This window comes from Solea solea, chromosome 8 (assembly GCF_958295425.1).
Source record: "Solea solea chromosome 8, fSolSol10.1, whole genome shotgun sequence".
In the NCBI taxonomy this organism is placed as follows: Eukaryota; Metazoa; Chordata; class Actinopteri; order Pleuronectiformes; family Soleidae; genus Solea; species Solea solea.
Window position 1 is genome coordinate 16029711 of NC_081141.1, and position 27619 is coordinate 16057329.

Sequence of the window (27619 nt, forward strand, 5' to 3'; positions counted from 1 at the left end):
AGTGTTGTTTGCTTCCTGTAAAGTGTTGCTTGACAATATTGACACAAATCTGATTCCATCGGTGTCCTTTTTTTCCCCACCACTTGAGCCCCTGTCCCTAAAATGTCTGTACTCACCACTGATGAGGATTATAGCTTTGAGAAAAAACACGCAGTCTGTCACATCTCACACACACACACACACACACGGGATTGGTGTGGAATCACGTCACTAACGTCTGTGGGGAGGGAGAGGGAGAGAGAGAGAGAGAGAGAGAGAGAGAGTCCCTGCACCCCCACCCCTCTCCCTTCCTCCCTCACACACAGATGCTGCTGCTGGGTCAGAGTTCCATGCAGTCTATTAATAATAACAGAGTCAGAGCTGCTAGGACGAGGAGAAGAAGCAGCGTGGGGAGGAAATCCACACCAACAGCCTTTCATTCTGCTGCTGGCATGAACATTTCGCCTCTTTAAGAAAAAAATATTCGTCTTTTTCGACCGCACATATTATAGATATATATGTTCATATTTCCTGACGCCATTGTCCGCTGCTGACACACTGGCTCTACTTTATTACGCTGGTCCGTCTGCACACACTCCTGCTGCTACTGCTGCTACTGCTACTGCTGCTGTTTGTTGTTGTTGGTAAACACGGATCGGATCCCGGCGGTGAAGACTTCCTCTGGTGCATTGATGCACCCGTTTCAGTGGTGTAACGGTGAGCAGCCATTGTGTTTATTATTGAATTGATTGTGTTATGTGTGTGTTAGACTCAGGGCTCTGTGCTGAAGCATGCAGCCTGTTGTTACAGAGAGGGAGAGGAGAGGGGAAGAGACTGTGTAGATGAATGGTTTGTATGTCCACCATAAAGACTTGTGTATGAGGTGAAGGTATTTTTCTTTTTTATAAAGATATATGAGGATTTGATTCATTTATGACAATAACTTAGGAGAAAATATCTGTATAAGTAGTATTATTATTATGTGTATGTTTTAAATATAGCTCTCTTGTGCTTATAATTTAATTGAATTAATTAATTAATTTAATGGAAACAAAATATCATGAATTGAAGATTGATTCATAGTGTGATTTCGATATTTTTACACTGCTACAGGCATCACGGGCGGAAATTAGACTCAGGCTATATAATTATATGCATTCTCCCTTTCCTTAAATAAATAAATAAATAAATAAATACATAAATAAATAATAATAATTTACATGTATGTTACATACCGATCAGGGCTGCAACTAGTGGTTATTTCATCCATAAACTGTAGAAGATGGTGTAAAATGTTGATGTGCCTCCTCTTGATAACAATGTTTGTTTTTGTCCAGTTTACAGTCAAAGATGAGGAAAGAAACCACATTCACAGAGGTTTATTGCACAAAAAACTTGCTTAAAGTATTTCATAGACGATCAAAATAGTGACCAATTAACTGATTGATTGTTGCAGCCCTACTATATGGATAATCCAAGTGTGTGTGTGTGTGTGTGTTTATTTGTGCAATAAGAGACTCAACTGCTTAATTAATTGAACCCTTTATGTCCATGTTCCAGTGAAGAGCCACACAAGGCCAGTCATTGTGCTCGCCGTGACATTTGACACTCTGTTAATCTTATTTACATCGACTGACCCCCTCTCTCTTCTTAAGTCTCTCACTGTCACTCTTCTTTCTTGACCTCGCACGGTTATGTTCAAAAGTGCTCCCGGAGTCTGGTGGTGCATCTGTCGCGGTAAAACAAAGGGACTCCTTTCATCGCGATGAACCCGGTGGTGCGTCAGTGGTTCATTGTGATGGTGTGAGTCCTCATGATGATGATGGTGATGATGGTGATGATGGTGATGGATTTGTGGTGTTTTTCCCCTCTCCTGTGTTTGAGTGCAACAGCCACAGCAGCCTCCTCGGTGGACTGTTTGTGGTGTTAGGACAAGAACAATTACTCCCTTTGTGCTGCTATTCACTGGGGGAAATAGAATACACACACACACACACACAGAGAGGGAGAGAGAACACTGTGTAATTCTGTGCTAAAGATGAAGCAGTATCAGGCAGCCACAGTGTCTGCTCTCTGTGTCATTCACATGCATGACCATCATCATGTATGTGATTCTTTTTGGGGGGGTTCATGAAGATTCCTTCCGCCTGAAAACCAGCAGCAGCCATGCCATGCTGGCAGCCTCGAGTGTTTCCTCCCCTCATGTGAACTGCTGAATATTTAATGGGAAGTTCTGTCTTTAGTGGAAGCGTCAGCAGCGAAAGACGAGGAGGCAGCTTTGTGTGAGCGTGGCGTGTATATAGGCCAAAAAATCCCCACCAGGCGTCTCAGAGGAGATGTTGTGGGGAAGCTGCCATATTCGAGGTATTTTACAGCTCAAATCACAGAGGGGGGATTTTTCTGTCACCGTCCAGATTCGGGTATGAGCGATCCTCATTCTCGGCGTCCTCACAATAAGAACTTTCACTTGCTGGCTTTTGTCCCCTATTTTCTGCATCTGCAACCCGTGGTGCCATGGCAACGGGGCGCCTCCTGAGCGTGCCAATATATAGGTCAGTGTGAGGAGCTCCACCCAAAGCAGAGTACGACATATAGCCGTCTGCTGTACGTGCATATAAAGGTGGAGGAGAGAGAATAGCTACCGTGCATACAGTCATGAAACAATGTGATGATACTGATGAAGACTCGAATACCAATCGCCTTGATTTGGACAGTGAATGCAGCAGCCTCTCAGGTGATGAATGCCATTGGCAGTGCAGTGATACGAATACAGGAACAAACACAAATAAGGTTGTTTGTTTTCATTGTAACATCTCTTTTTGTCCAACTGCAATTGCACACACTGAGGCAGTGATATTCAGGGAGAATAAAGGATATCATTTCATGCAAAAGGTGTTTACATTTAACTGCACATGCTGCATGTGTTAGTGTTTTGACTGTAGACACTGTCCGTGTCTTATTTAGGGAGATTTGCCCAAGAATCATAACACTGTGTGCGAGTGGCAATCATTGCTACAGCTCGACCTGTCAGTTTGTGTTATGTTATCATGATCGTGGTGTTGATGGAGGTCCGGCAAACTGCTGCTGCTGCCGCCGCCGCTGTCTCTGATAACAGTCCCCGTCTTGCTGAAGCGAAGTTATTTAACGGTGGAACTGGAACACGTATAGCCATAAATGAAGAGCCTTGATTAATAGAACATCACTGTTTATTCGCAGAGAATGGAACTAAGAGAAGCGGGAAGTATTGATCCTCCCATGCTGCAATTTCCACTGAGCGCCAGAAAAGAATGTCAAGAACAAAAATCGATGTGTTACTTTGCAAAAAAAAAGAAAAGAAAAGAAACCTGCCCTAACAAACCAATACTCATCACCATCAAAATGGAATCAGTAAAGGTCTCTATCATCCATCCATCCACCTCAACACCCATGTTATCTCATGTGACCCATGGACTCCAAACTGAGAAATCAAATTGTTCTCACATAACACACATAAGACACACATATCTGTTCTTTAATTACATGTTTGTTTAATATTTATATTAAAATGATAAAATACCAATATTTTTTCCACAGCTTCCATGTTATGTGACCCACCGACTCTGAAACAATGCCAGATCATATTCCTGCCTTAGTCACATGACACACACACTTCTATTTATCAGATTTTACTGCTTCTTGTTGTGCATCCATCCATTCATCCATTAATCCATACATCCTCCCACAGCCATCATATGCATTTCCATCTGCCTGTCTCTCCACTTCACCTCACTGTACATGGACAACATTATAGAGAGCAGAGAAACCCAACTCTTCAAACAATGAGCAAAGCATTAGGCATCAGTGGAGAGAAAAAACTCTGTTTTAACCAGAGGAAATCCCTCAAAGATGTGCGGCCATCGGCCTGGACCGGTTGGGGTGAAAGGAAAAACGGGGGACAGAGGAGAGGAGGGTGACTGAAAGGTGAGGTAGACATAGAAGAGAGAGACCAGGAGCAGATATATAGCAATTGTATCAAGTTATAAGTTTGTCCATATCTAATCAATTTACAGTACTCTCACCAGTCACTTTATTAGGTACACAGGGACAGTGGCACATGGTGTGCTCTGCTGATGCTTCAAGATTTCATGTGTTGTGCTTTCAGAGGTCATCTTTTGCATATCTTGTTGTTGTGATGAGCGGTCATTTGAGTTAGTGTTGTTATGATTTTGAACCAGTCTGGTCATTCTCCTTTAACAACTGTCAACAAGTCATTTTCACCCAGATTACTGCCACAGACTTGATATTTTCTCTCTTTTTGTTGGACTTCTCTCTGTAAACACTAGAGGTGGCTGTGTAGGAAAATCAGTCAAATCAAAGTCCCATTTCTGTCCCATTCTGATGCATGGTTTGGGCTTCAGCAGGCTGTCTTGTGCACGTGTATGTGCCTGAATGCATTTAATTGCTGCCAAGATAAATGTATAAATGTAGCAGTTAAATAGGCGTTCCTGATAAAGTGGACAGCGTGTGTATTTCCATGTGCAGTACAATACTGTTTGCTTCTTCTACAGGAAGATCGGTTGCATCTGTGTGGCTTGGAAGACAGGAGTCTGGCGTGCCTTTTTTTTTATGATGAAACAATAAACTCGCCGGCTTGTCTCTGAGTGAATCACAGTGTATAACGGTGGTGTTCAAATTAAAATGAAAACCTACAGACTCTCCAGGTTTCCTCTGCGGTCCTCAGCCTCATGAGAGGTTTGTAACAGCAGGCGACCGTGAGTTCTACGTTATTCATGATCACTCTCTGGGTTAGCGTGACCCTGATCTCTCACTCACAGATACGAACTCCTCACACACACACACACAAAACACAATCACCTCCCGTATGTCTTGTTAGAGAGGACACAAATTGAATTCGTTTTATTCCTCACTTCATTCTTTTGCTGAGTTATTTGGCTACAGTATTTCTAGATAGAATTTTATGGTTTTTCATGATGAGGAACAAACACAATAAACCCAACATATTTTAAACGGCGCAAACTGCCCAGTGTCAGTGATAATGCATTTACTGGAAAAACAAGTAAAAAGAAGCGTTGAACAAAAGACAAGACATTGCAAAAATGATCCAGGTCAGGACACTAAAATATGAGGTCTTAAAACTGATTAACTGCATTTTCTCAGTATAGGAAAATGAAGGAGGCCGAAGGAAACACGTGCAGCTTTCTTGTGTGTCCACTTGAGGGCATTTAAAATTCACTGACCTTTTATCAGACAAAGACATGTGTGGATCTGCCACGTTGAAAGATACAGCCATGTTGCTTGGATACTGCATTAACAGCGTTTTATATGAACATCATTGAAAAGGGCTCATTTCCATCACAGGAGAGTGCAGAGTCTGTCTTTCTTTACCTCTCAATCTCATCCTTGTGTGACACAAAGCTACGATACTTGGAAACCCTCAAGTACAACGAATGAGTGTATGCGGTTGTATTTTATTCCGTAAATATGTCTTTTAAAGTTTGTCTTCTTGTCTCTTGTTTTTTTAGGGTGCTTATGTGGTCTGGGACTGGTTTATGCCAACAAATCGTGCACCATGCCGCCCATCACTTTCCAGGACCTTCCTCTGAACATCTACATGGTCATCTTTGGGACAGGCATCTTTGTCTTCATCCTGAGCCTCATCTTCTGCTGTTACTTCATCAGGTGAGAGGCAAGAAAACCCCAGAAATGTGATTCAAAACAGGAAACGGGAAAAGACAACTCAAACGCAGGAGAAAGTTCCCAGTGGAACAAGACGGCGAGGTGCAATCATTGTTGTTGTCTTGCTTATCTACAAACCACATGCAAGGTTCATCCGTCTCATCTAGTGCTCTATGCAGACAGGACAGGTCAGACTGAGGTCAAGTCATAGTAACTGCTCTACAGTTTGCGTGTGTGACCAAACCCAGATTACCCGCTCCAAATCTCTTTTAAAGACTCATTTCCTCTACTTCTACTTCAGGATAAAAATAGTCAACCCAGACACTTCTATGCGTTTTTACCATTTTACTATTCTATTATGTCACTATTTTACTTCTATTTTTATTGATTTTAGGTTTACCTTTTATAATGCTGTGCCTTTAACCCTTAGAACACAGCTGCTTTTTTCCGTTACTGTTAAAACATACAGTACACAGAGGCTATATGAATGTGCAATATAGAGTGTCTTATATCCTTGTTTTCAACGCAACCTAAGCAATCTGATGATAATTTTCACCAACTATATAAACATACCAGAGCAAAAAGTTCTCAAAATGTTTAAAATCTGAAATTTGGAAATACATCATAGTTCAAAGTTCACTTGGCTCGTTTTTATGAACAAAAAGAAAACAAAAACTGTCTATTTTATTTGCTCAATTATTGCTCCTTTGTATCACTACTAAAAAATCCTGTACAAAATGAGTCATAACATTGACCCAGCAACACATTTGTAAAGCCTGAATATGTGACCTATAAACAAACACCCTCAGGATGTCCATATTAGGAGTTGTGAACAGATCTGACACAGATCCACGCCGTGTGAGCACTAAGGGTTAAATCTGTAAATCACTTTGATCGACCTAGGTTGTTTTTTAAATGTGCTCTAGAAATGAAGTGTCCAAACTTTTTTTGAGTTTTGATAAAGACCTTTTTTTTTTTTTTTACCAGTAAAAGTTAACTGCAAATGCAGTGTTTTATAATAATTTTATTGTCCTTTTATCGTTTTCAAATGCCAATGTAACCAAGTCTAAGCCACGCAGGAGTGGACAAATGAAAAAATTCTACCTTACTTTCACATCTGGAGCTAATGGGGACGACATGGGCTGGGGCCCATTTTCTGTCCCAGCCCGTCCCTGTCCATAAATAATACATTATAAAACCGAAGCTGCAGGCCGTACAAAATCTGACCGAGGGCCGTGATTGGCCTGCGGGCCGGACTTTGGACATGCCTGCCATATGTGCATTTATTAAATCCTTTATAACACAGTATCATGTAGTAACTTAATAACTAAAGCAGATAGACTGATTTGTCCATGGGCACTATTTTCTAAAATTATTTAGGACTGCATCTATTATATATCTGCCTCCTCATGTAAGTGTTCGGTAACTGTTTATTGACAAATAACAAACTAGTGAAATCACTCAGCGAGCACAAACCTCCTCCAAGGCCACTCAGCTTCCCACACTATTGATCCACAGTTTCTTAAACCGTCGTAAGTATGACTGTTCACACCTGACATTTAAATGTGTCCTGGACGTGTCTCCTGATTGTATTTGGGCTTCCCTCACCCTTTATTCAAAAACACACTGATGATGTCATGACTGTGGGTTTAACGAGTGTGATTGCACAGTGTGTGTCCAGGTATTTGTGTGGATGTTGGTTTGTGTGTTTGTTTGTGAGGACATATTGACTGGTCCTCACAACTGTAAAGGACTTTTTCAGGGTTAAGACGAGGTCCCTGGATTTCCACTGGCCTTGGGAGCCAGCGGTATTCACGGAAGATCGCGCGATAATCTCGAACGGACGCGAGATCCCGCGATAGACTGTGTGTATAAAGGAAACAACAACAACACAGCTTCTTTCATTTCTCCACTTCCATAATCAGTCTCTCGTCGTCCATTGTCTCCGAGACCCTCGGATCAAATGACTGTTGACCTGGGAGCACCGGTTATGACGTAACGTTGAGGGGAAGCTGTGACCTGCGTATTGTGTTTTATTTTGAAAGGGGGGCGGAAGTGTTTTACTTTGATACTGTGTCGGACTTCCTGTCTTGTGCGATCTGCTTCGTTGAAATTTACGAGGTTCAGCAGCGGCAACGGAAAAAATAGAACTGATTCCTATCGATAGCGCTGCGGCGCGGCGAGCCGCTTCTGGGCCGCTGCTGATCCGCGCCGCAGCGCGGCCGGTGGGAATGCTCACATTGATTAGAATGGAAGCGATTTGCAACGGCTACCGCTCCGCGGCCGTTCCGCGGCCGTTCCGCGTCCAGTGGAAATCCAGGGTTAGGGTCAGGGTTGTGTTAAAATTTAGGGCTAGGCATTTGGTTGTGATTGTTGAGGCTAGGGTCAAAGCTCACATTGCTCGGGAAAAAAAAAAGGTTTTAACCATCAGAAACTAGAAATCATATGGCGAAGAAATAAACCATTACAGCCTTTATGTAGAGTTTTTAAAATGCTACGTAAGAATATAATATGTAGGATTTAGAGGTCAAGGACATTGTTTCCGTGTTCCGTTTTATAAAGGGACCAATTTTTCAAATTTGACAAACTATCATGACCCGATTCACAAGATAAATCTTGACAAAGAGTAAACTTGTTGAGTTTATTTTTACTGCCAGTTTTGTAAAATCTAATATCAATTAGATTAGATTAGATTAGAATAATTGTGTTAGATTTAAATGAATCACAACTTAATTTTCAAGGGTTATTTTAATGAATCTTCTACAAATTTATTAAGCAACCAAAAAAATATCTCCTTCAACCTGTCTGTGACACTGTCTCTGGGAATAAGTGATCCAGTGGATTTATGGCATCCGTCATAAAATCTACTGTACAAATGTGACAGACTCTGTGGAAGAGGAACAGCTCAATCATTTTAAAATTTAACTGTTCTTAATTTCTTAATAAATTACACATACTGTTTTCAGTTTCTGTTGATAAGACACAAACTGAGAAACACAGGTCGTGGTGTGGAGCTTAATCAGCATTGTGTTAACTAATTTGACTATGGTTTGAATCGGACATTTGTTTATATTTAAAAGATACGCACTACAGCTTTAAACATTCGCTAAAAAGTAAACTCGTGGACGTGTTTGCATGTAAACCCAAGTATAAGAGACAAAGTGACATTTGAACCATAATAAATACCATACAATCTAGTGGGGAGGCTGTAAATTTCATGACAAATTCCTCATGCAAAGGTTTTTGAGATATTTTGGACCCGAGTGGAGGACTGACAAACTGATGTTGCTGTAATTATGACCCTCCACATTAGGGAAACACAATAAGGGAGGTAAAGGAGATTAAAAAAAAGAAAGAACAGCATGACCTCTCCTTGCTGCTGAGTGTGGACTCCCTGATGAGCTTAGGGGACGATTGTGTCTAAAGACAGGATATGAGGCAACAGGAAACAGTCTGTCTGTCACAATGTGAGAGGACAGCAGTGAGGAAAACCACAGAGAGAAACAAATAGGGCCTGAATGGCAAACAGTGGGAGATCAGAAAATCATCACAGAGAACATTAATGCCGTATAAAATCTCATTGGAAAACATCATCACCTGCAGTGAGACTTGTATTTTGTGACCGCAGCTCTCCCTGCAAATAACCTGACAGCTATTTTCTTTCGTAATATCTGAATTACTTTTAAAAATTGCCTGTCATCAAACTGTCAAACAATTTAAAATAATTATGTGTTGCCCAGAGACATGTATGGCTCATTTATAACTGAATTTTAGTGAGTGAAATACAGATCGCAAGAATAAAAAAAATTGGAAAGTTGAACATCTATAACTCCATCCGACACAAGGGTTTGTGTATTACGCTGTATAGATTCTAATGTATGGAAAATCAGTCATTTCATTATTTGGGGTAGCCCTAGTAGATGTTTCTCTTAGTAAGTGCAATATAAACGTGATTGGATTCTGTTCTTTGTTGGCCAGAAGGCTTATTCTTTCTAGACAGAAAGATTCTCATCAGATACCTGGCAACCATACGTATCCTTCATTGAAAGTGTGGCAGCGATGAATTTAACTGAATACCTTGTTTTGTGCACAATAAATATGTGACCCCGTGAGATTGATTATAAGATACACGTTTGTGCAAATGTTTTCTGGCCAGGTCTCTTGTCTCATGTGTGAGGTTTCGGGCAGATCGGTCAATGTCCGGCAAAGTTGCTGACCACTTCCTGTTTCCTGGTAAAACCGCGGCTATATTAAAAATCTGCTTCTACAAGACCTTTTGATGAATGTCCATACTTGACGTGTCTCGTATAAAGTGACTCATATTTTATGTTGGTACGGTTAACATGCTCAGACGAGTTCATTCATTTAAGAAACAAATCGCCAATATGGACACCAAATTAAAAACGGCTGACTTCCTGTTGAGTTTAGGTCATTTTCCCAACAGACTTTTTTGGTCGTTGTGGTTTGTAACATGTTTCCACCATGTTATGTGAAATTCAGTGCATCTTATTTGAGGGCGTTACTGAGACATTTTGCACCACTTTCACACATTTCCCTGATTTTATCAAGTTTTTCCACCAGTTCTGATTGGTGTGTCAATTTTCGTCCATTTTCACTAACGTTTAGTGCCTCAAAAATGCCGTCATTTAGTGAGAAAATCAACAATAATTTCCAGCACCTCTGTGAGAGTGCTCAGGCTCTAATAAAAAAAAAACAGAACACACCACTGTATTTATTTTTCATTTCAGATTTGTTTATCTTATTACACATGTTCTGTTTGTCCTGAGCTCGCCAATTTAATTGACCATAAGCTCCATCAGAAAATCTTGGATCGCCCTTGCTTTCATTTAAAGCACTAAAGCCTGTGAATCATAAACAGTGAGTCACTTCCTTTCGGTCACATTAACATGCTGAAGGTTTGCCGGGTGGGAGTGAGATTCTGAATTAATTTATAGAGCAGGTGATTCATCGTATGCATACTGAGTGATACATGTCATTCTCTGCTGGGAGCAGGTTTCCTATTATCCCTCTCAGTCAGACTGTCTAAAGAAAAACCTGTGTGTTTGGAGATTATAGTTTTTATATTATATTATGGGGGGAAAGGGTTTCTGGGCAAATTGGCCACTTTAAATTGACCGTAGGTGTGAGTATGAGAAAGGATGGTTGTTTGTCTCTATAATATGTGTCCCTGTGATGGACATGGTGAAACTGTCCAGGGTGAACCCCGCCTTTAGCCCTATGTCTGCTGAGATTGGCCCCCCGCGACCCTCGTGTGGAGGATGAAGCGGTAGAAGACGGATGGATGTAAAGGTGTTTCTGTAGAGGTTCCGCCTGTCATTTTATGCGGGAATTATTATCAAATCCTGGAACATTGGATGTGTGCATGACGTACAAGGGTGACAAAGATATCACATCTTAAATGAACCTGCTGTAACAGCAGTCACAAGTGACCAGATGATACAGGGACGAGGTAGGAAGTGGGAACATGATCATATTGTATAGATATATACTTGATCACATTGTTCCATCCATCCATCTTCTACCATCTTCCTCCACGTGAGGGATGTGGGGAATCAGATAAAGTAAATATCTGTACTTATAAAGTGCTTTTCTAGTTTTGGTGACCATTCAAAGCTGCTTTACACTACAGATTTACCATTCACACTGATCTATGTGCAGTACATTTTCTATCACTGATCTTTCATAAATGGGGTTAAATGTCTTGCCCAAGGACGCTCTACCACTGAGCTACCTTCGCCCTATATAATGGTTTGTTACCGTGACTTTTTTACAGTGTAGAACACATTGCATAAGTAGAAAAGCATTAGTGTGGTTGAGGTAGTTACCGGAAAGTGGTGTTTCTAACTGTCTGTTTTCCTGATTTATTATTGTATGGTTTACTGAGCACCTGTGGGATTCACACAAAAACAGTGGTTCTATATGGGGATTTTCTTTTCTGGCAGACTGGGCACAATAGACCAACTAAAACACTGAATTCCCCGTCATGCTCTCATCCCCCCTTTCACCCACCTCACATCATTCTTCAAGCATGGGAAACCTCAGCACATGTTAAACGTGTATCCTCACATTGTTCCACAAGGAAGATTGTTAGCAGCAATCAGCGTAAACAATAAACCGAGTGACAAAAAAGTACCACATTCAAATGCCCGTCTCTTACTTTAAGCAGTGACCCGCTGATTTATTTACATCCATGTATATGTTTGGGTTGTTTTTTTTTCTATTCAGACATCAGATCGCAGATTTTCTTCTCAGACACTCTCACCGCATCTAGATTCAGGCTCAATTCACAAAGAGTGACAGATATTTGGGTCTATGTTTAGTCACATCAAAACAGGAGGCCAAAAATAACTGCCTGAACAAGAAACAGCTCGTGAAGTGATAAAGATCTCCTCTCCATTGTTGCTTTTTGGGGTGGTGCACGGATTCAAAGAGGCAACCTACTCATTATCTGCCTTTGTGTGAGCATGAGTGTGTGTGTGTGCATGTGAGCATGAGTGTGCGTCTGAGCATGCACATGCACTTTCATGATTAGGTGTGTGAACAATGTGCGTGTGTGCGTGTGTGCTCGCAGAATAACAAGTATTAGTACACAGACTTGTGGTAACTGCATCTGCTAGAAAACCTGCAATTACAACACTCTGGTTTCACAATACTGTTAAACACATTTTATCATCTCTGTTAACAAAAAAAAGAAGAAGTGGAAAGTGAGGGAATATAAGTTCAGTATTTAAGTCTATAGTCAAGACAATTGTATATATTTATATAGCCCAACATCACAAAACACAATTGGCCTCAAAGGGCTTTACAGTCTGTGAGGAAAAACCCTTGGACAGCGGAAAATGGGACAAACACCAGATAGAGCCACAGAGGAGGGATCTCTCGCACTCTCTCCCTCTCTCTCTCGCTCTCTCCCAGGACAGACAGACGTGCAGTAGGTGTCACGTGCAGAAACAAGTTCAGCAGATTACAGACAAAAGATCACATATACAAAGAGAGTAAAGAGGCAAACTTTGAAATATAATATCATCCAACGAGTTCACACAATACCGATTAAGTCTGTGAGCTCCACACGAATCTCTCTGTTTCTCTCAGTATAGCAGTGAATAGATCTCGTGTTGCCTGGTGACATTACTTCGCTGCACACAGGAAGTGATTTGTTGTCGTTTGTAAAGTTAGTAAAGCAAGACGGCTGCAAACAGGTTGGAGTATGGAGTATGACGCTATGCATTTTGGAGTCCTACACGAGAGTGGGATTCTGTAAATTTATTTTTTCTTCCTTTGTGGTTGTCTGGCCCCCACCTATATAGCCTATGCAAGGGGTCAGAGCCGCATGTGGCTCTTCAGGGCCTTCTGCAGTGGCTCCTTGTAGCTTTGAATAAAAAAGTTTGTTTTGATTTCATTTTCTTCTTTCAAAGTGAACACCTCTTATTTAGAGATCAAGGTTATAAATAAAAGTGTTTTAATATTTTGTGCATCACATCCAGTCTCTACATCAAGTGTGATACTGAAAACCAACCCAAACTCAACAGAACTTGTCCATCTTCAATCCAAATATTGCTTTATTTATTTCAAAGTGGGTTACTTATGATTTCCACAAACGGAAGCACTAGGTCTACATAATTCTGTTTTATTTTGAAGTAGTTTTGTTTTCTCTACCTAACAAAGGGTTGGCTATAAACATCAATGAAACGTCAACAGTTTTCCTTTTGTAGTTCTTAATGCAACAAACTATAAATATAAAAAAGCGGCTCCCAGATTCATTTCATGTAGGTGAAGAGGGGACAAAAATGGGTCCACTTGTCCACAAAAAGTCTCTGAAGTGACGTTACTGCTCAAAAAATACATAGACTTGTCCTTGCCCACATCTGCACTGCCGGTGTATACACAAAAAGGACTCGCTGTACTTATACTTTAGTGACAGATTTGAGCATGTTCATGAAGTATGGTTGAGCTGCAAAGATATTTATGAGTGTTTTTCTCTTATTCATCCACAGCAAACTACGACATCAAGCCCAGAGTGAGCGGTTTGGATACAGAGAGGTGAGTCGTGGATTAATACTTGGCACAATTCCTGGTCCAAATTAAACAAAACACTTTCTTACACACACACACACTCGTTGTTTCTGTTGCAGGTAGTTTTAAAAGGAGATCCAAAAAAGTTGAATCTTCATGGGGTAAGAACGTGATTTCTGTATTAAACACTACACCTGTCTTTATTTAGAGTACAAACAATAATGACCCGTCAAGTGAATGCATTCACTCTCTCTCTCTCTCATTCATGCAGCAGACATGTGCCGTGTGTTTGGAGGACTTCAAAGTGAAAGATGAGCTGGGAGTGTTGCCATGCCAACATGCTTTCCACAGGAGGTGAGAGCTCCTCTTTCCACATTTGCACCTGCCTGGTCTTCAAATATAAATGGCTCAATGGAAATTAAAAAAAAAGAGAAGAAGATAAAAATCGTATGTTTCGACGATGTAAAGTTGGACAGTTATTCATCCATTCATTCTTTCATTGCTAATCAGTGAGAGTCATGCTCAGTGTTGTAGAGGAAATGGATTTATGTATGAAAGTGTCGTAATGTTTTATTCTGGTGGGGTAAAAAGTTCAGAACAATTTGGGACAAATTTAGAGGAGACATGAGGGAGGAGTCAGGGAGGGACATATTCAATTGAGTCTGATTAAAGGGCCAGATCTTTCCCTGAGTTCGGCCATTCCCAAACTTAAGAGCCTGCTTTGAAATCTGAAAATCCTTAAATCATAATTCCCATTTACAGCATATTATCGTTTTCATGTGAATATGGTGATACGAAAATTCCGTGCAGATTAAAAATCAGTCCACTTCCCTCTATCTCTGAGTTTGCATATCCTTAACCACATGCATGTGGTTATTACAGCTGGGACCCACGTCATATTTGAGAGGTTTCGCTTCACAACAAAGGGTGTAATTATTCATCAACATAAACAGTTTAGGAATTTAAACCAACAAATTGTGAGTGCAAAGCTGAAATATTAGACCTGTATGCTAGTAAATGTGTGCTAGTTAAATAAGACAAATAGGTCTGATTATGATTGAAAACACAAGCAGTGCCCACAAAACCTTTCAGAAGTTATTTCTCCTGCTCATTCAGTAGTTTGAGGGGATAAAGACTTTCTTCTTCCTCCGTCAGGTCTCATTTTATTACTTGACAATACCTATTTTCAGATGAAGGACGCAGCATATAAATTAGGGGTGGAAATCACAGTGTACCTCACGATATGATACGAGATACATGGACCACGATACCAATAATATCACGATACAGTGATTCTAGGATAATAACACGTAGCAACACATCACGATATCTGAAGAAAACAAAACATCTGTGAAAAGTTAGAAATGCAGAATTTCTCTATTTATTCACAGCACAGAGAACAAAGTAAGTGTATGTATAGAATGCGGATGTGGCACCGTAGATTTCTCCACCATTATCTTCTTCGGCCAGGTAACTTCCGACCCAAGTTTCCCTCAATTATTTGAGCAGCGACCCCCTCAAGGAGACATGAAGTAGTGATGCCCAGTGAGGGAAACTGGAGGCAAGTGTTTACTTTAGAGAGCATTCAATTTTTTAAATTAAAATATCGATATTTGTCCTGGCGTATCGATTCCGGTATTGCACAATTCAATATTTTGACCCATCCCTAATATAAATATGGTTCTCATAGAGTAAACAGAGGTAGAATAATAGCATCAATGACAATAAATAAAACACCACCAAAGTCACGTACTGCAGCTTTAAATTAATTGCCTTGAGGCTTCTAAGTCCCAAATTGCTTTGGGTCTCAGTTTGGCTTCTGTTTTTAACGTCCCCCTGTCCATGTTCTTCTGCACAGGTGTCTGGTAAAGTGGTTGGAGGTTCGCTGCGTCTGTCCAATGTGTAACAAACCCATAGCCGGTCCTCCCGAGCAGCACCACAGCATAGGGACACTGCTGGATGAACTGGTGTAACAATCTCCACACACGCTGGCCAGGGCGGGACAAAGGAGTTCAGCCCAACCAGCTTATGGAATTCATGAGTGACCAAAGGGGAGGGGGAAATTGTTTTGCGGTTTAAAAAAAAACAACACAGCGAAACACCAACATGGTGATATTCTGGGTAACCTAGTTACCATCCATGGGAAGACTGAAGGATGCTGTTGCATAGCAACCATCTCCGAGATGGCAACACGGCACCTTGTGGCGTCTGAGAGATTCTCTCCAGCCACCCACACATCACTCCATCACTTTCCTTTCAACGTCCCCCTCTCTCGTCCCAATCCTTCACATCTTCTCCTGCGGCCTGGATCGAGGTTAATGGTACCAGTGAAGTGGAGGAGACACGGTTCCATTTTTTCACAGCGATGTGGACAAATCAGTGTTAAAGGATGAACGCGTGATGTGAGACACTGATATAATACGATGCCGGTATTGTCTGTATTCATGGAAATGATGTTCAGTTGTGTGCGAACAGAAGTCATACTGCTAACAAAACGCCTAATTCTTTATTAAAAAAAAAAAAAAATAAAATAAATAATAATAATGATTTAATCTAGGGGCCAGAGGAGAATAAACAATACTGTGAGGCTAGAGACAGTTAAACTGCTTCTAATTAAATTAAATGTGCTTTTTTTTAAAAAAACAAACACTAAATAATGGTGGAAAAAGGTGGATTCACACCTAACCATACCTAAATTATTCATATTCCCGTGAAGAACCAGCTCAAGCTGTAGCAAATGAAACCATTTTTCTGTCACAATGCAGCGGATAGAGCGTAAAATCCACGTGGGTGTCCACCTCTGCAGTAATACCATCTATTTTCTCTACACTGTACATGCTTCATTTGTTTTATTGGGTTTTTGTTTCGTTCTTCAATGCAGTGTTTTATGGTTCCGTCATGTTTTAATGTGTTAATATAAATGGAAGGAACTGACATATTGCATGTTAGTTTTCCTTAGTCATTTTTTTATTTATTTTTTTTAATTGCACTAGTTTAAGTCCACAAAAAAAGTTCCTTTGTTTCTGTCCACCTGAAATATTTTTGACTGCAGCCTGAAGGCACACAATTGTTTTTTTCGGGTGTGGTGAATATTTCATAAAAAAGCATAAGAGATGTTGAAAAGCTAAGGAGAAGCAGATGTACGGACCCTCAGTGCACTGCTGCGAATTCATCCGCTCTGGGAATCATCTAAATCTCACAATTTTTGAGGCATTTTTTTATGGTGACTCCGGTTTACATGCCTTGTTTGTAGTTTTTGCTATTTACAGTGATTCAGAAAGCAAGACACTGCCGAAATTGAGCACAAAATACACAGCGCACACTGTCCACTTGACACTTGCACTGTAATTAAAGGACATACACACACAAACACACACACACAGCAATTTGTTAAATTCACATTTGTGTGCCAACAAAAAAAAATCCTGTTTTTTGAAAATGCTCACTCTGATCGTGACCACATTCCACATTTTTGTAATCTAACAGATGTAAATAACTTGGAACAATAATAAATACGGTTGTCTGTTTTGTGCAGCATCACTTTGTTTCTTAAATTTCTACTCATGTATGTGGCGCCACCCACAGGTGAACAAATGTGAATAAAATATAGAAAGTAGGTATTTTCCAGTCTCCACTTTATTTGGCTCACAATGTGCAAAATTAAGCCTCAAGGCAAATATTTAACTGTTTTATATGATAATAAGTAATTATTATCAAGTGACTCTTTTTTCTACTTAAATATCATAAATATGAAATTAAATCGGACTGAGACAGAAAATAAATTCTGCTGCAACTACTCTGGTAACCATTTAAATTGATTTATTCTTGTTTATTTATTCTTCTTTACTTTTCTATATAATTAACTTCTTAAGAATATGTCAGTTTATGTCAAAGCAATGTAATGTTTTAACACTTTAAAAGAATGACTGGAAATCATTTATTTTTACTTTGTTTCCATAATATTACGATTTCATTCCCATAATATTACGACTTTATTCTCAGTGGGTAGCCCATGGCCAAGTGGAAAGGGAACTTGGCTTGTAACTGGAGGGTCGCCTGTTCAAGTCCCCACCAGGTCAAAAGGGCTGGGGTACCCTAAGCAAGGTACCCAACCCCCATTGCTCCTCGGGCGCAACTGAGTGTGTCTGCCCACTGCTCCTAATTTTAGGATGGGTCAAATGCAGAGAAATAATCTCCCTAAGGTGATTAATAAAGTATAACACTTAGATATAACAACTTTACTCTTGAAAGATTATGACTTTAGTCTCATAATATTACGATTTTAATGTCATATTACGACTTTATTGTCGAAAGATTACAACTTTATTTCCATAATATTAGGCCTTTATTCTCTTAATATTAAGACTTTATTGACGAAAGACTGACTTTATTCTCATATTACGACTTTATTCCGATAATATTACGATTTAATTCCCATATTACGACTTTATTCTCATATAACAACTTTACTCTTGAAAGATTAGGACTTTATTGTCAAATTACAACTTTATTCTCAAAAGACTATGACTTTAGTCTCATAATATTACGATTTCAATCTCATATTACGACTTTATTCTTGAAAGATTACGACTTTATTCTCATAATAGTACGACTTTGTTCTCAAAAGATAAAAAAAAAAAAAAAAAACAAGTGGCCCTAATAGTAGTATTCTTTCAATATTTTACTCAACATAAAAAAATGTGAAATACTTAATAATAAAGGGAAAGCATTCATTCATGTTTGATGCGTTCATACTGATTACACTGGATGCATCAAATCTCCTTTTCCAAAAAAAAAAACAAAAAAACTGCAGCTTAAACTTCATCATTCAGAACAGAAACAAGGAGCATCTGTCTGCTGCCTCATTAAATGTGCAAGACCCGGTGCCATTGGTGGGATCTGACTGGTACCTAGCTATTTCCCCTCAACTGATTGCAGGTGGCACACCATTGAAGTCTGAAGGGCATTCCTCACTGCAGTCGCCTTTTAATTTAGAGTTAGGGGTAGAACGGAGCCTCAGAGGTCCTGTGAGGGAATTCATGAAAGCAGATGGTGTGAGATACCGCAGGGAAAGGAAGGAGAAGACTGGGTCTGATGGTTGAAGTGAGAGGAGGGAGAGGTGCTGGGAAAGGTGGAGACTGAGTGGGGAAAGGAGGTCCTCAGCAGTCTAGTCCACTGCTGTAAGGTTCACTTCATTGCTCAGTTTTGACAAGCAGCAGAGCTGCTGCATCATATTTAGACAAATCAGCTTCTCACTTTCCAAACACTAACAAAAACACAGTGCTCTACCAGACCGGAAAAAGACACCTGTAAACATTGAGACACCGTTTTCTGACCTAAAACAGGGCATTTTTCACAATGACGGACAACTCATCGTGACTTCCCTGAGATTCACAGCAACTGGTGAGTATTGCTACATTTATATTTAAAGCTTTAAAGAGTGTCAAAATGTCCATTCTTGCATGATCCAGATTGTGATGATGATCTACTGTATGAGCACCTTGCTGCCTGTTGTAGTGCTCCACAGAGATGACGGCAATATGAAGGGTTTGCAGTCGTTTTAAAATTGATGAAAGGTCTTTATATGAGGCACGAGAGACGAGTGATTACGACCAAAGTTGAAATATTACAGCTGATGCTGTGAAAGGGATTTTTATGGCACCCAGAGTCCAAAAATAAGGGCGAGTGTTTTATTAAAAGTACCGATCCTATGGGTGGACTGCTATTAAATTGGTCTGCATGGTGCGAGTGCATGTGGATGCATACATGCAACCTACCATGTAACCAAGACACGTTTCCCTCACTCTCACATGAACACACACACACACAGCACTTGTGTGGACCTGGAAAACATAAGTAAGTCTTTCATGAGATCAGCCTCTACCTGAGCAATAAAGAGCCAACTGTGCTGTGAATAAACTGATGATGGCAACACACACACACTCACACACCCTCTCTCTCATACACACACACATGCATACAGACAGGGTGGAGAGATACACAGAGAAATGCTTGTTTCTGTGACCTTCAACGCCGTGGCACTCACAGTGAATACAACATCAGGTTATTTCTCTTTCTGTGCATTTTACAGCAGCTAAGTGAAACCTGGCCAACAGTCCAACAGCAAGGAGACACGGCCGAGAGCCATGGACTGGTAAATATGCTGCTCTCAAAAAAATAAATAAATAAAAAAGCGAGGCACATCAGGACAACGTTAACTCCTTGACTAACTGGGTTGGTTTCTCTGGGTTGTTACTGGTTTCCTGTGTCTCTTTGTAAAGCCTTTCTTGTGATTAAATGTGAACAAAGCTTAATTGTTGTAGCTATTATTTCCACATCGGCTTCATAGATTGACAATAGATCCGTCCTTGTGCTTTCAAAATTCTATGGTGACACCTAACTTCCATGAGAAGCCCCATGTTGTGTTTAAAAATAAAATGTGATTCAGAAAAAAAACTAAAACATTTACAAGAGACACCATATTTGATAAAGAATATATGTTTCAGTGAATTTAGTCAATAGGAGATATTTTATTACACAATCTAAGGCCCAAAACTGCAAAACTACACTTTGGAAAGACTGGATTAGATTATCCTTGGTACTGACTAGAATGGTGATCAACCTGAGGGGTCAAAGCAGAGATCTCAAACTCGCGGCCCGTGGGCCACATGCAGTCCCATAAATTCATAAATTTAGAGGCTAAATTCAATTCATGATGAGTTTTTTCTTTATGGTTTTTGTATCCTAAATACATTTATATTGTGAACTATTTATCGTTCCATATCAAAACACTTTTATTTTGAAATTATGTCAACTATCAAAACGTTGGTATCAAAACGAAGGTCTTTTAAGTTCGGGACCCACTGCCCAAAAGTGTCACAGATAAATCTGAATGGTCCCTCGATGTTTTTCCACAGACTTTCCTCCAACCTTTGCTTTTACTGCTCTGGTGATGCTAATAACGCTTGAAGTTGAAGTAAGATAAATGGAAACAAGAATTCATAGACAGGACCAAAACAGGATAATGTCCAAACAATAACTAAAAGGCTACATAAATCAAACACTGGAAATATACCAAGGGTCAAAACAGGACAGGATTATAGGTCAGGTCCAGGATTATATTTTAAATTGGCAAACACTGCTTTAAAATATATACATTTCTGTCATTGTAGGGACTTTCAACACACTGACTGGTGACGACTGAAATTAATAAATGTCCAGATGCCCTGTGAAGATGCGACCTGTGGAGGGGACGGATGCAAGCAACATGAGAAAACAAATGGACTTCTATGGGTTGCTGATCCTTTTCGTGGGTGCATCTCCACATGACAGAAGCACAGAAATCTCAAGCGTGTAAAAATTTGTTAAGAAAATAATCCACCATGTTCACACGCTGGCTGCTGGCCCTGGCGGCCCGTGTCTGCCTCATTGTGGTGGGCCTCTGCTGCTGTCTGTCTCTCTTCTACCTCCTGGCCTGTAAACCTGTGTCTCAGAGCAACAAGCAGACTTTGCTTTGGTCTGGAGAGGCCACCAGCAAGGAGGGATACATGGCTTTGTTGCAGGAGAGGGAGGACTCTCACAGACATTACATCAACAGCTTGACAAAGCAGATAGTCCAGCTGAAGGAGGCTTTAGAAGAGAGGACGCAGCAGCTCCAGGAGTCCCTGGATAAAGCAAAAACCAAAGGGATTCTGCCTCAGGGTCTGGAGAGTCTGCACAAAACCCCGACCCAGTCCGACTTGAAGGTATGGAAACAAAAAAAAAAAACCTGCATAGTCCTTGTTGATGGTTGAGAAATCAACCGTGGCTGAAGAAAGTTGGGTGAAGTAATAAATGTCACATCATGTCTATAAGGAATTCTTCCGCTCCCAGCTGAACCAGGCAGAAGTAAACTCAGGTGTGAAGCTGACCAGTGAATATGCAGTGATTCCTTTTGACACTTTAACTCTGCACAGGTGAGTGCGACAGATTTTTGACATTGGGAGTAAGCAGTTTTGTCTTTAAAAAAACACAATTACAGGGGAAGATATGGTAAGGCTAACACACAAATAGGACAAATATGTTTTGCATTTTCCAATTTCCCAAAAAATCCAAGCAACCACAAAAATGAAGTCTCGTGTTAGTGCATGCAGGACATGGTATTCATACGCTCCATCTCCAATGTATTGGTCACGCTCTAGTTGCCGGCAGTTTCTCACCAAAGCAGTCCATTTGAACAACATTCCAGCCTCATTCATTTCTTGCTACACTAATGCTGCCTTTAACAAAGTTTTGCTGCCGCCATCCCAGCCTCCAAACTTTTGTGGATAAGAGTCTAATGCTGCTTTTCCACTAAATGGTCCCGGCACGACTCGCCTTGGCACGGCTCACCTTGGCACGGATCGCCTTGGCACGGCTTTTCCATTAGCGATAGTACCTGGTACTTTTTCTAGCACCTGCTATGGAGAGGTTTCAAGTGAGCTGAGCCGATACCATGCGGACTGTCGGCCACTGATTGGTCAGAGTGTCTTCACAGGAGGAGGCGTGAGCAAACAAGATGTCATGCTCAAAATGTTATTAAATGTCATGCTTAGACTTGCACTTGTGTGTGGGCTTCCAGCATTCTTCCCTGCTTGGCCATTGCAGGGAGCATCTGAAGGGTGGTGCCATCATCGCCAAGTCTTACAATATTTCCTTTAGTTTCAATAAATGGTCTGATGATGACGACAGGAGTGTTCCTCATTGAAACAAAGTAAAAGACAAATACACAAACAAGCCCACCCATCCAGTTATGAGTCATGGTTTGGGAATATTTACGCTAACCTGCTTTTACTTTGAACTGCGTTAAATTGGATCTGTCAGACACAAGATGTTTTTACCCTCTCCAATGCCTCAGTCCACCAATCTTCATCCCCAGTTTGTCCTCCCATTTTGTTGTAATTGAGGAAAATGTATCAGCAGTGTGATTATCTCCTTTTGGGTTGGCTGTATTTCCAGCAGATTCTCCCAACATAACTTACATTATTAAGAGTAATGGATCTGTTTCAGAACAAAATGGTGCACCTGAAAATATCTGAAGAGATAAAAGGGTCTGGGTAGTGTTTCATACACAAAAAGCCAAAGCTAGGAAAGTTGAGCAACATCGTAAATGGCATAAATAACATATTTTTGACATAAAGTCTTCACTAATGCCTCGTCTGAGCGAGTTTTGTTGTTATTGTTTTTTGTTTTTTTTTTACATCTTTCAGGTTGTACCAGCTGGAGATGGGTCTGACCCGTCATCCTGAGGAGAGGCCTGTGAGGAAAGACCACAGGGACGAGCTGATCGGTACAGTGGAAACAGCACTGCATGTTCTGAATGGACCTCAGCAACACACAGACAACACCAGGCGGAAGCAAACATTCTCCCCATCAGACTTCATAGAGGGTGAGAAAACACCAATGTTCAAATCATGTTTAGTTTAGACTTGGATGACTGGGAAACAACTGGAAGTTTTTATGAGGACAAGTAGAGAGTCTACACAATCGTGTGTGGTTTTGGCTTTCTACATAATTTGCTTCCCTGAAATGATGATGGTCTAACTGGACGGTTGTTTTCATTGAGCATCATTATTATATCCCCTGAAGGAGAGTATGTTTTCACCTGTTTTTGTTTGTCTGTCTCTGAGCAGCATAATTCAAACAGTATTTTGATGACATTTTCTAGGAATGGTTGTGGCCTCAGGAAGAAATAATTATATTTTACTAGTGATCTAGATCCAGATTCAGTATAAAAAAAACATTGTTAACCTTGCAAAATAGGGGGAGCCTTGGCTAAGGTTTGAGCTTTCTCTAGTCCAGGCTGCTATTGTTTTGCTGCTATTGAGATTTTCTATTTGATATTATGTATATTATGCTAATGTTAACTTCCTTTGATGCAATATGGACAAACATTTCAAATGTTAATTTGTTGCCAAACAGCGTTTTACAAAGGATTACTCTCTGCCACAGGTTTAACTCGTACAGAGAGGGACAGAGGGACCATTTATGAGCTGATGTTTAAAGGCGACGGCCCACGGGACTTCACGCAGCTCGTGCTCTTCAGGCCTTTCGGCCCCGTGATGAAGGTGAAGAGCGAGAGTGTGGACACGCGCAAAATGCTCATCAATTTCATCGTGCCACTTTCCAAGAGGCTGGACACGTTCAAGCAGTTCATCAGTAATTTCAGGTATTAAGTGAATTAACACTGTCACACATTCACTGAACTGGTGACCTGTCTAGGGTGACCCTGCCTCTCACCTCATGCCACCTGGGATTGGCTCCAGCTCTCCGTGCACTCTCAAGTGGAGGATAAACAGAACAGTACAAAAGAAATGGATGAAATGGGTCTAACATTTACCTTGTCCCATGTTTTTGGTTCAGAGAAGTGTGCATCCAACAGGACGGCAGGGTTCATCTCACCATCGTCTACTTTGGGCGGGATCAGATAGACCAGGTGAAAGTTGTGCTGGACCAAACCACCAGGTAATGAAGTTCATTTACAGATCATAATGACATAACATGAAGTTACAACTGTTGTATCAGTTTAATTTAATCTCTTAAAAAAAACATGAAGAAAAAGTGTGTCATTACAACAATTATTATTACTATAATAAATCTAATTTTTCCCAGTATCGATACACGCCTGGATCACCTTTAAAATCTATTTACTTTTCTTTTTGGGCCCATAACCACTTCCCCCACTCCTAGACAGACAAATGAAACCCAAAGGAGGTTATAATTATGCAAACAACAAATACGTCCCTCTGTCGTGTAAGCCAGGACAATAAAATCTACATGAATGCAGAACTTGTTGGATACAAAACACTGTAGGAGCTATTCTTAACTATGTGATGCTGCAACACTCTGATGAGACTTATTGTCTATTTGTTTGTGTTTACTACTGTAACACCAGATCACCTGTTGAACTGCACGGTATTGATCATCCTATGTCATGTCTTTCTTCTCTCCCTCAGAGAGACTCACTTCAGGGGCTTCACACTGATTCAGCTGAACGAGGAGTTTTCTCGTGGTCGAGGCTTAGAAGTAGGCGCCAGAGCTTGGAGGCGCAGCCAGAACGTCCTGCTTTTCTTTTGTGATGTTGACATCCACTTCACAGCTGACTTCTTAACCTCCTGTCGTCTCAACGCAGAGCCCGGTGAGTGACACAGAGATAGCCTGAATAAAGTGAATGTTCATATTTCTAGTTTAAAATGGCATAACCAATGGCTCAGACAGGGGTGGAGTCAGTGACTGCATCATCAAGTGTGGATATATCAAATCAAACTGGTACATGACCACATAGACCAGATAAGAGCTCAGAAAGGACTTAAATGTGATCTGTGAGATATGTCCTTATGTTGACTGTAGGTGGACAGGCCGAAACATTGCAGTGTCATCACTACAACTGCACACAAGCAGCCTGTTCAGGCCCGTTATCAACAACGCACACAAAGTATTTATTAATTTCTTTTGTCAGACCTGATGGTTACTTTTGTTCATACTAACAACCAGTCCTTGCAACAGGATGAAGTCAAGTCAACCTTTTTCTAGAGCACACTAAAAAAAACAACGAAGGTTGACCAAGGTGCTTTACAGATTTAAAGGCACAGCAACATAAAATGTATAATAAAAAAAAATAGAATCAATGAAAAATAGATGTAAAACAGTAAAATAGAGACATAATAGAATAGTAAAATGGTAAAAATTAAATAGTAGTGTCCAGGTTGACTATTCTTATCCTGAGGTGAGGGTCAAGGAGAAGAGGTTGGTCTTTAAAAGCAATTTAAAATGTTCAATGGTAATGGCAGATTTAATTTCCATGGGTAAATCATTCCAAAGTTTAGAGGCAGCTACAGAAAAGGCCTGATCGCCTCGGGTTTTTGGCAAATCTAAAAGCAGCCTGTTATTAGACCTCCGTGAGGTAAGATGGTACCAAACAAATGAGCTTTAAAAACCAACAATAACATTTTAAAATCAATCCAAAAACAAATGGGAAGCCAGTGGTGTGATGTGGTCTCTCTTATTTTTTCCTGTTAAAAGGCTAGCAACAGCATTCTGGACCAGCTGGACAGACGACTGGTCTGAACCAACATACAGAGAATTACAATAATCCAGCCGAGATGTTATAAAAGCATGGATTAGTGTCTGTAAGACCTTGCGAGGGAGACAGGCCTTCACCTTGTCGATGAGCCTTAGTTGAAAAAAGCTTAACGATGGCCAAGAAGTGACTGATTGGGCTTTAAAAGATAGTGAGAGGGCAACAGACCTGTGAAGATGAAAATGAAAAACGCCTCGTTTTAACTGTGTTTATCTGCAGGTAAGAAAGTCTACTATCCTGTACTCTTCAGTCAGTACAACCCATCCATTATCTACAGTAACCAGACACAGCGTCCCTCTGTTCAACAGCAGCTGGTGGGTTAAAAATAAAAATCAGTAACATACAAACAACGGAATTAACTGTAGCATAAGAGGCTGATGTTCAGTTAACTCTTTTTTAGGTGATAAGAAAGGAAACTGGATTCTGGAGAGACTTTGGGTTCGGTATGACATGCCAGTACCGGTCTGATTTCATCAATATAGGTAATTAATTACCTTCTCATCAGTAATTTGCCCCATTTGATAATGTGAAGAGTTAATTGCAATTACATATTTCTATCTCACGCTACATGTCTGGATATTTCCTGGCAGGTGGTTTTGATCGTAGTATCAAAGGTTGGGGGTTGGAGGACGTGCACTTGTACAGGAAGTACCTTCACAGCAAATTGATGGTAATTCGCTGTCCATCTCGTGGCCTTTTCCACTTGTGGCATGAGAAGAAGTGTGGAGATGAGCTTCCTCCAGACAAGTACAAGATGTGCATGCAGACCAAAGCCATGAGCGAGGCCTCGCATGGCCAGCTGGGGGAGCTCTTCTTCAAACGAGAGCTTGAGGCTCATTTGAACTCAAAGAAAAGAGTGCTATGATGTTCTGGTTTTCATGATCATTTCGAGTGGAGGAAGAGAACAGTGCTTTACTGAAGTTGTTTTCAACAGTCAATAATTTGACACCAAAACATGTTTGTTTTATTAAAAAACATGAAGAATGTGATCTATAGCATATTTGTCTCTTATGAACTTTTTTCAATGAGTGGTTTAATTTAATGGAACTAGTATTAAAAAGAACTGAAGTATTTATGATCTGTAAATGTATTTGCTTTGGTGGTGTGAATAAAAAGAAATGAAAACAATGAACATTCCATTTTTCAAGCATGAAAACAAGGGCCTCATTTGCTGTTTTAACAGGCATTTAATTTGCTCCATGAGCCTCACCATTTTACATTTCTACTGTAACATTTATCTACATAAAAAATACATGTGGTGATTTAACACAAACGACTGTCATACGTCAAACTACAATGAAAATTCCCTTTAGATTCCAGGGGGACAGTCTGGCGCCCCCCCCCCCCCCCCCCCCCAATTCCCTGATCATGGTAGGTACTATTGTTTACCGCACTTCACCTCGCTTCAGCACGGTTTAGGTTGGTTTTCCACTACAAAAATGGTACCTTCTCAACGTGGGCGGAGCCATCACTGCATGGCTGCATGAAACTGCCGTGACTCCGTTTTACACGCGACACACACAAACTAGTGACTTGTAAAGCAGTTGTTTGCAGTGTACTGAATCATTAGACTCAGTTAATTAAAAATATCTGTTCAGTACTTCTTGCATGACTGGAGCACAGACTCCGTCTGGCACAATCACTGGACAGAAATACAGCGGCAGGGTTTGTGATGCGGCTTGCCAATCGCAATCAGCAGTGCTGTCGCTAAATACACCAGACTCCTCTGTTAAATAGATTTAAATTGATTTTCGACATTTCCCTGGTAATTGTTGGAGATTAAATTAAATGTTTTTTATGATTAAGTCTTTTTAACTGATCTACAGCTCGGCA

At 40.5% G+C, this 27619-nt stretch overlaps 2 protein-coding genes across 3 annotated transcripts; both read left to right on the forward strand.

Moving 5' to 3' along the window:
- The first annotated feature begins 256 nt into the window (after positions 1-256).
- On the forward strand, positions 257-17305 carry rnf122 (ring finger protein 122). Of its 2 annotated transcripts, none has more exons than XM_058637253.1 (6): positions 257-696; positions 5502-5658; positions 13671-13716; positions 13809-13850; positions 13964-14043; positions 15548-17305. In XM_058637253.1, exons 1-6 carry the CDS (start codon positions 672-674, stop codon positions 15660-15662), a joined length of 465 nt encoding a protein of 154 aa, XP_058493236.1. In that variant the 5' UTR covers positions 257-671; the 3' UTR covers positions 15663-17305. The 2 variants fall into 2 exon arrangements, with proteins under 2 accessions (XP_058493236.1, XP_058493235.1); XM_058637252.1 differs by having other exon boundaries at positions 259-696; positions 13961-14043.
- A 1565-nt stretch (positions 17306-18870) lies between these two features.
- On the forward strand, positions 18871-26891 carry LOC131464158 (chondroitin sulfate N-acetylgalactosaminyltransferase 1-like). The gene is made up of 11 exons (XM_058636506.1): positions 18871-19092; positions 19781-19843; positions 20862-21434; positions 21544-21644; positions 22917-23095; positions 23659-23875; positions 24070-24171; positions 24663-24844; positions 26006-26100; positions 26187-26268; positions 26377-26891. The coding sequence occupies exons 3-11, from the start codon at positions 21072-21074 to the stop codon at positions 26649-26651; spliced, it is 1596 nt and encodes a 531-aa protein (XP_058492489.1). The 5' UTR covers positions 18871-19092; positions 19781-19843; positions 20862-21071; the 3' UTR covers positions 26652-26891.
- Positions 26892-27619: the final 728 nt, after the last annotated feature.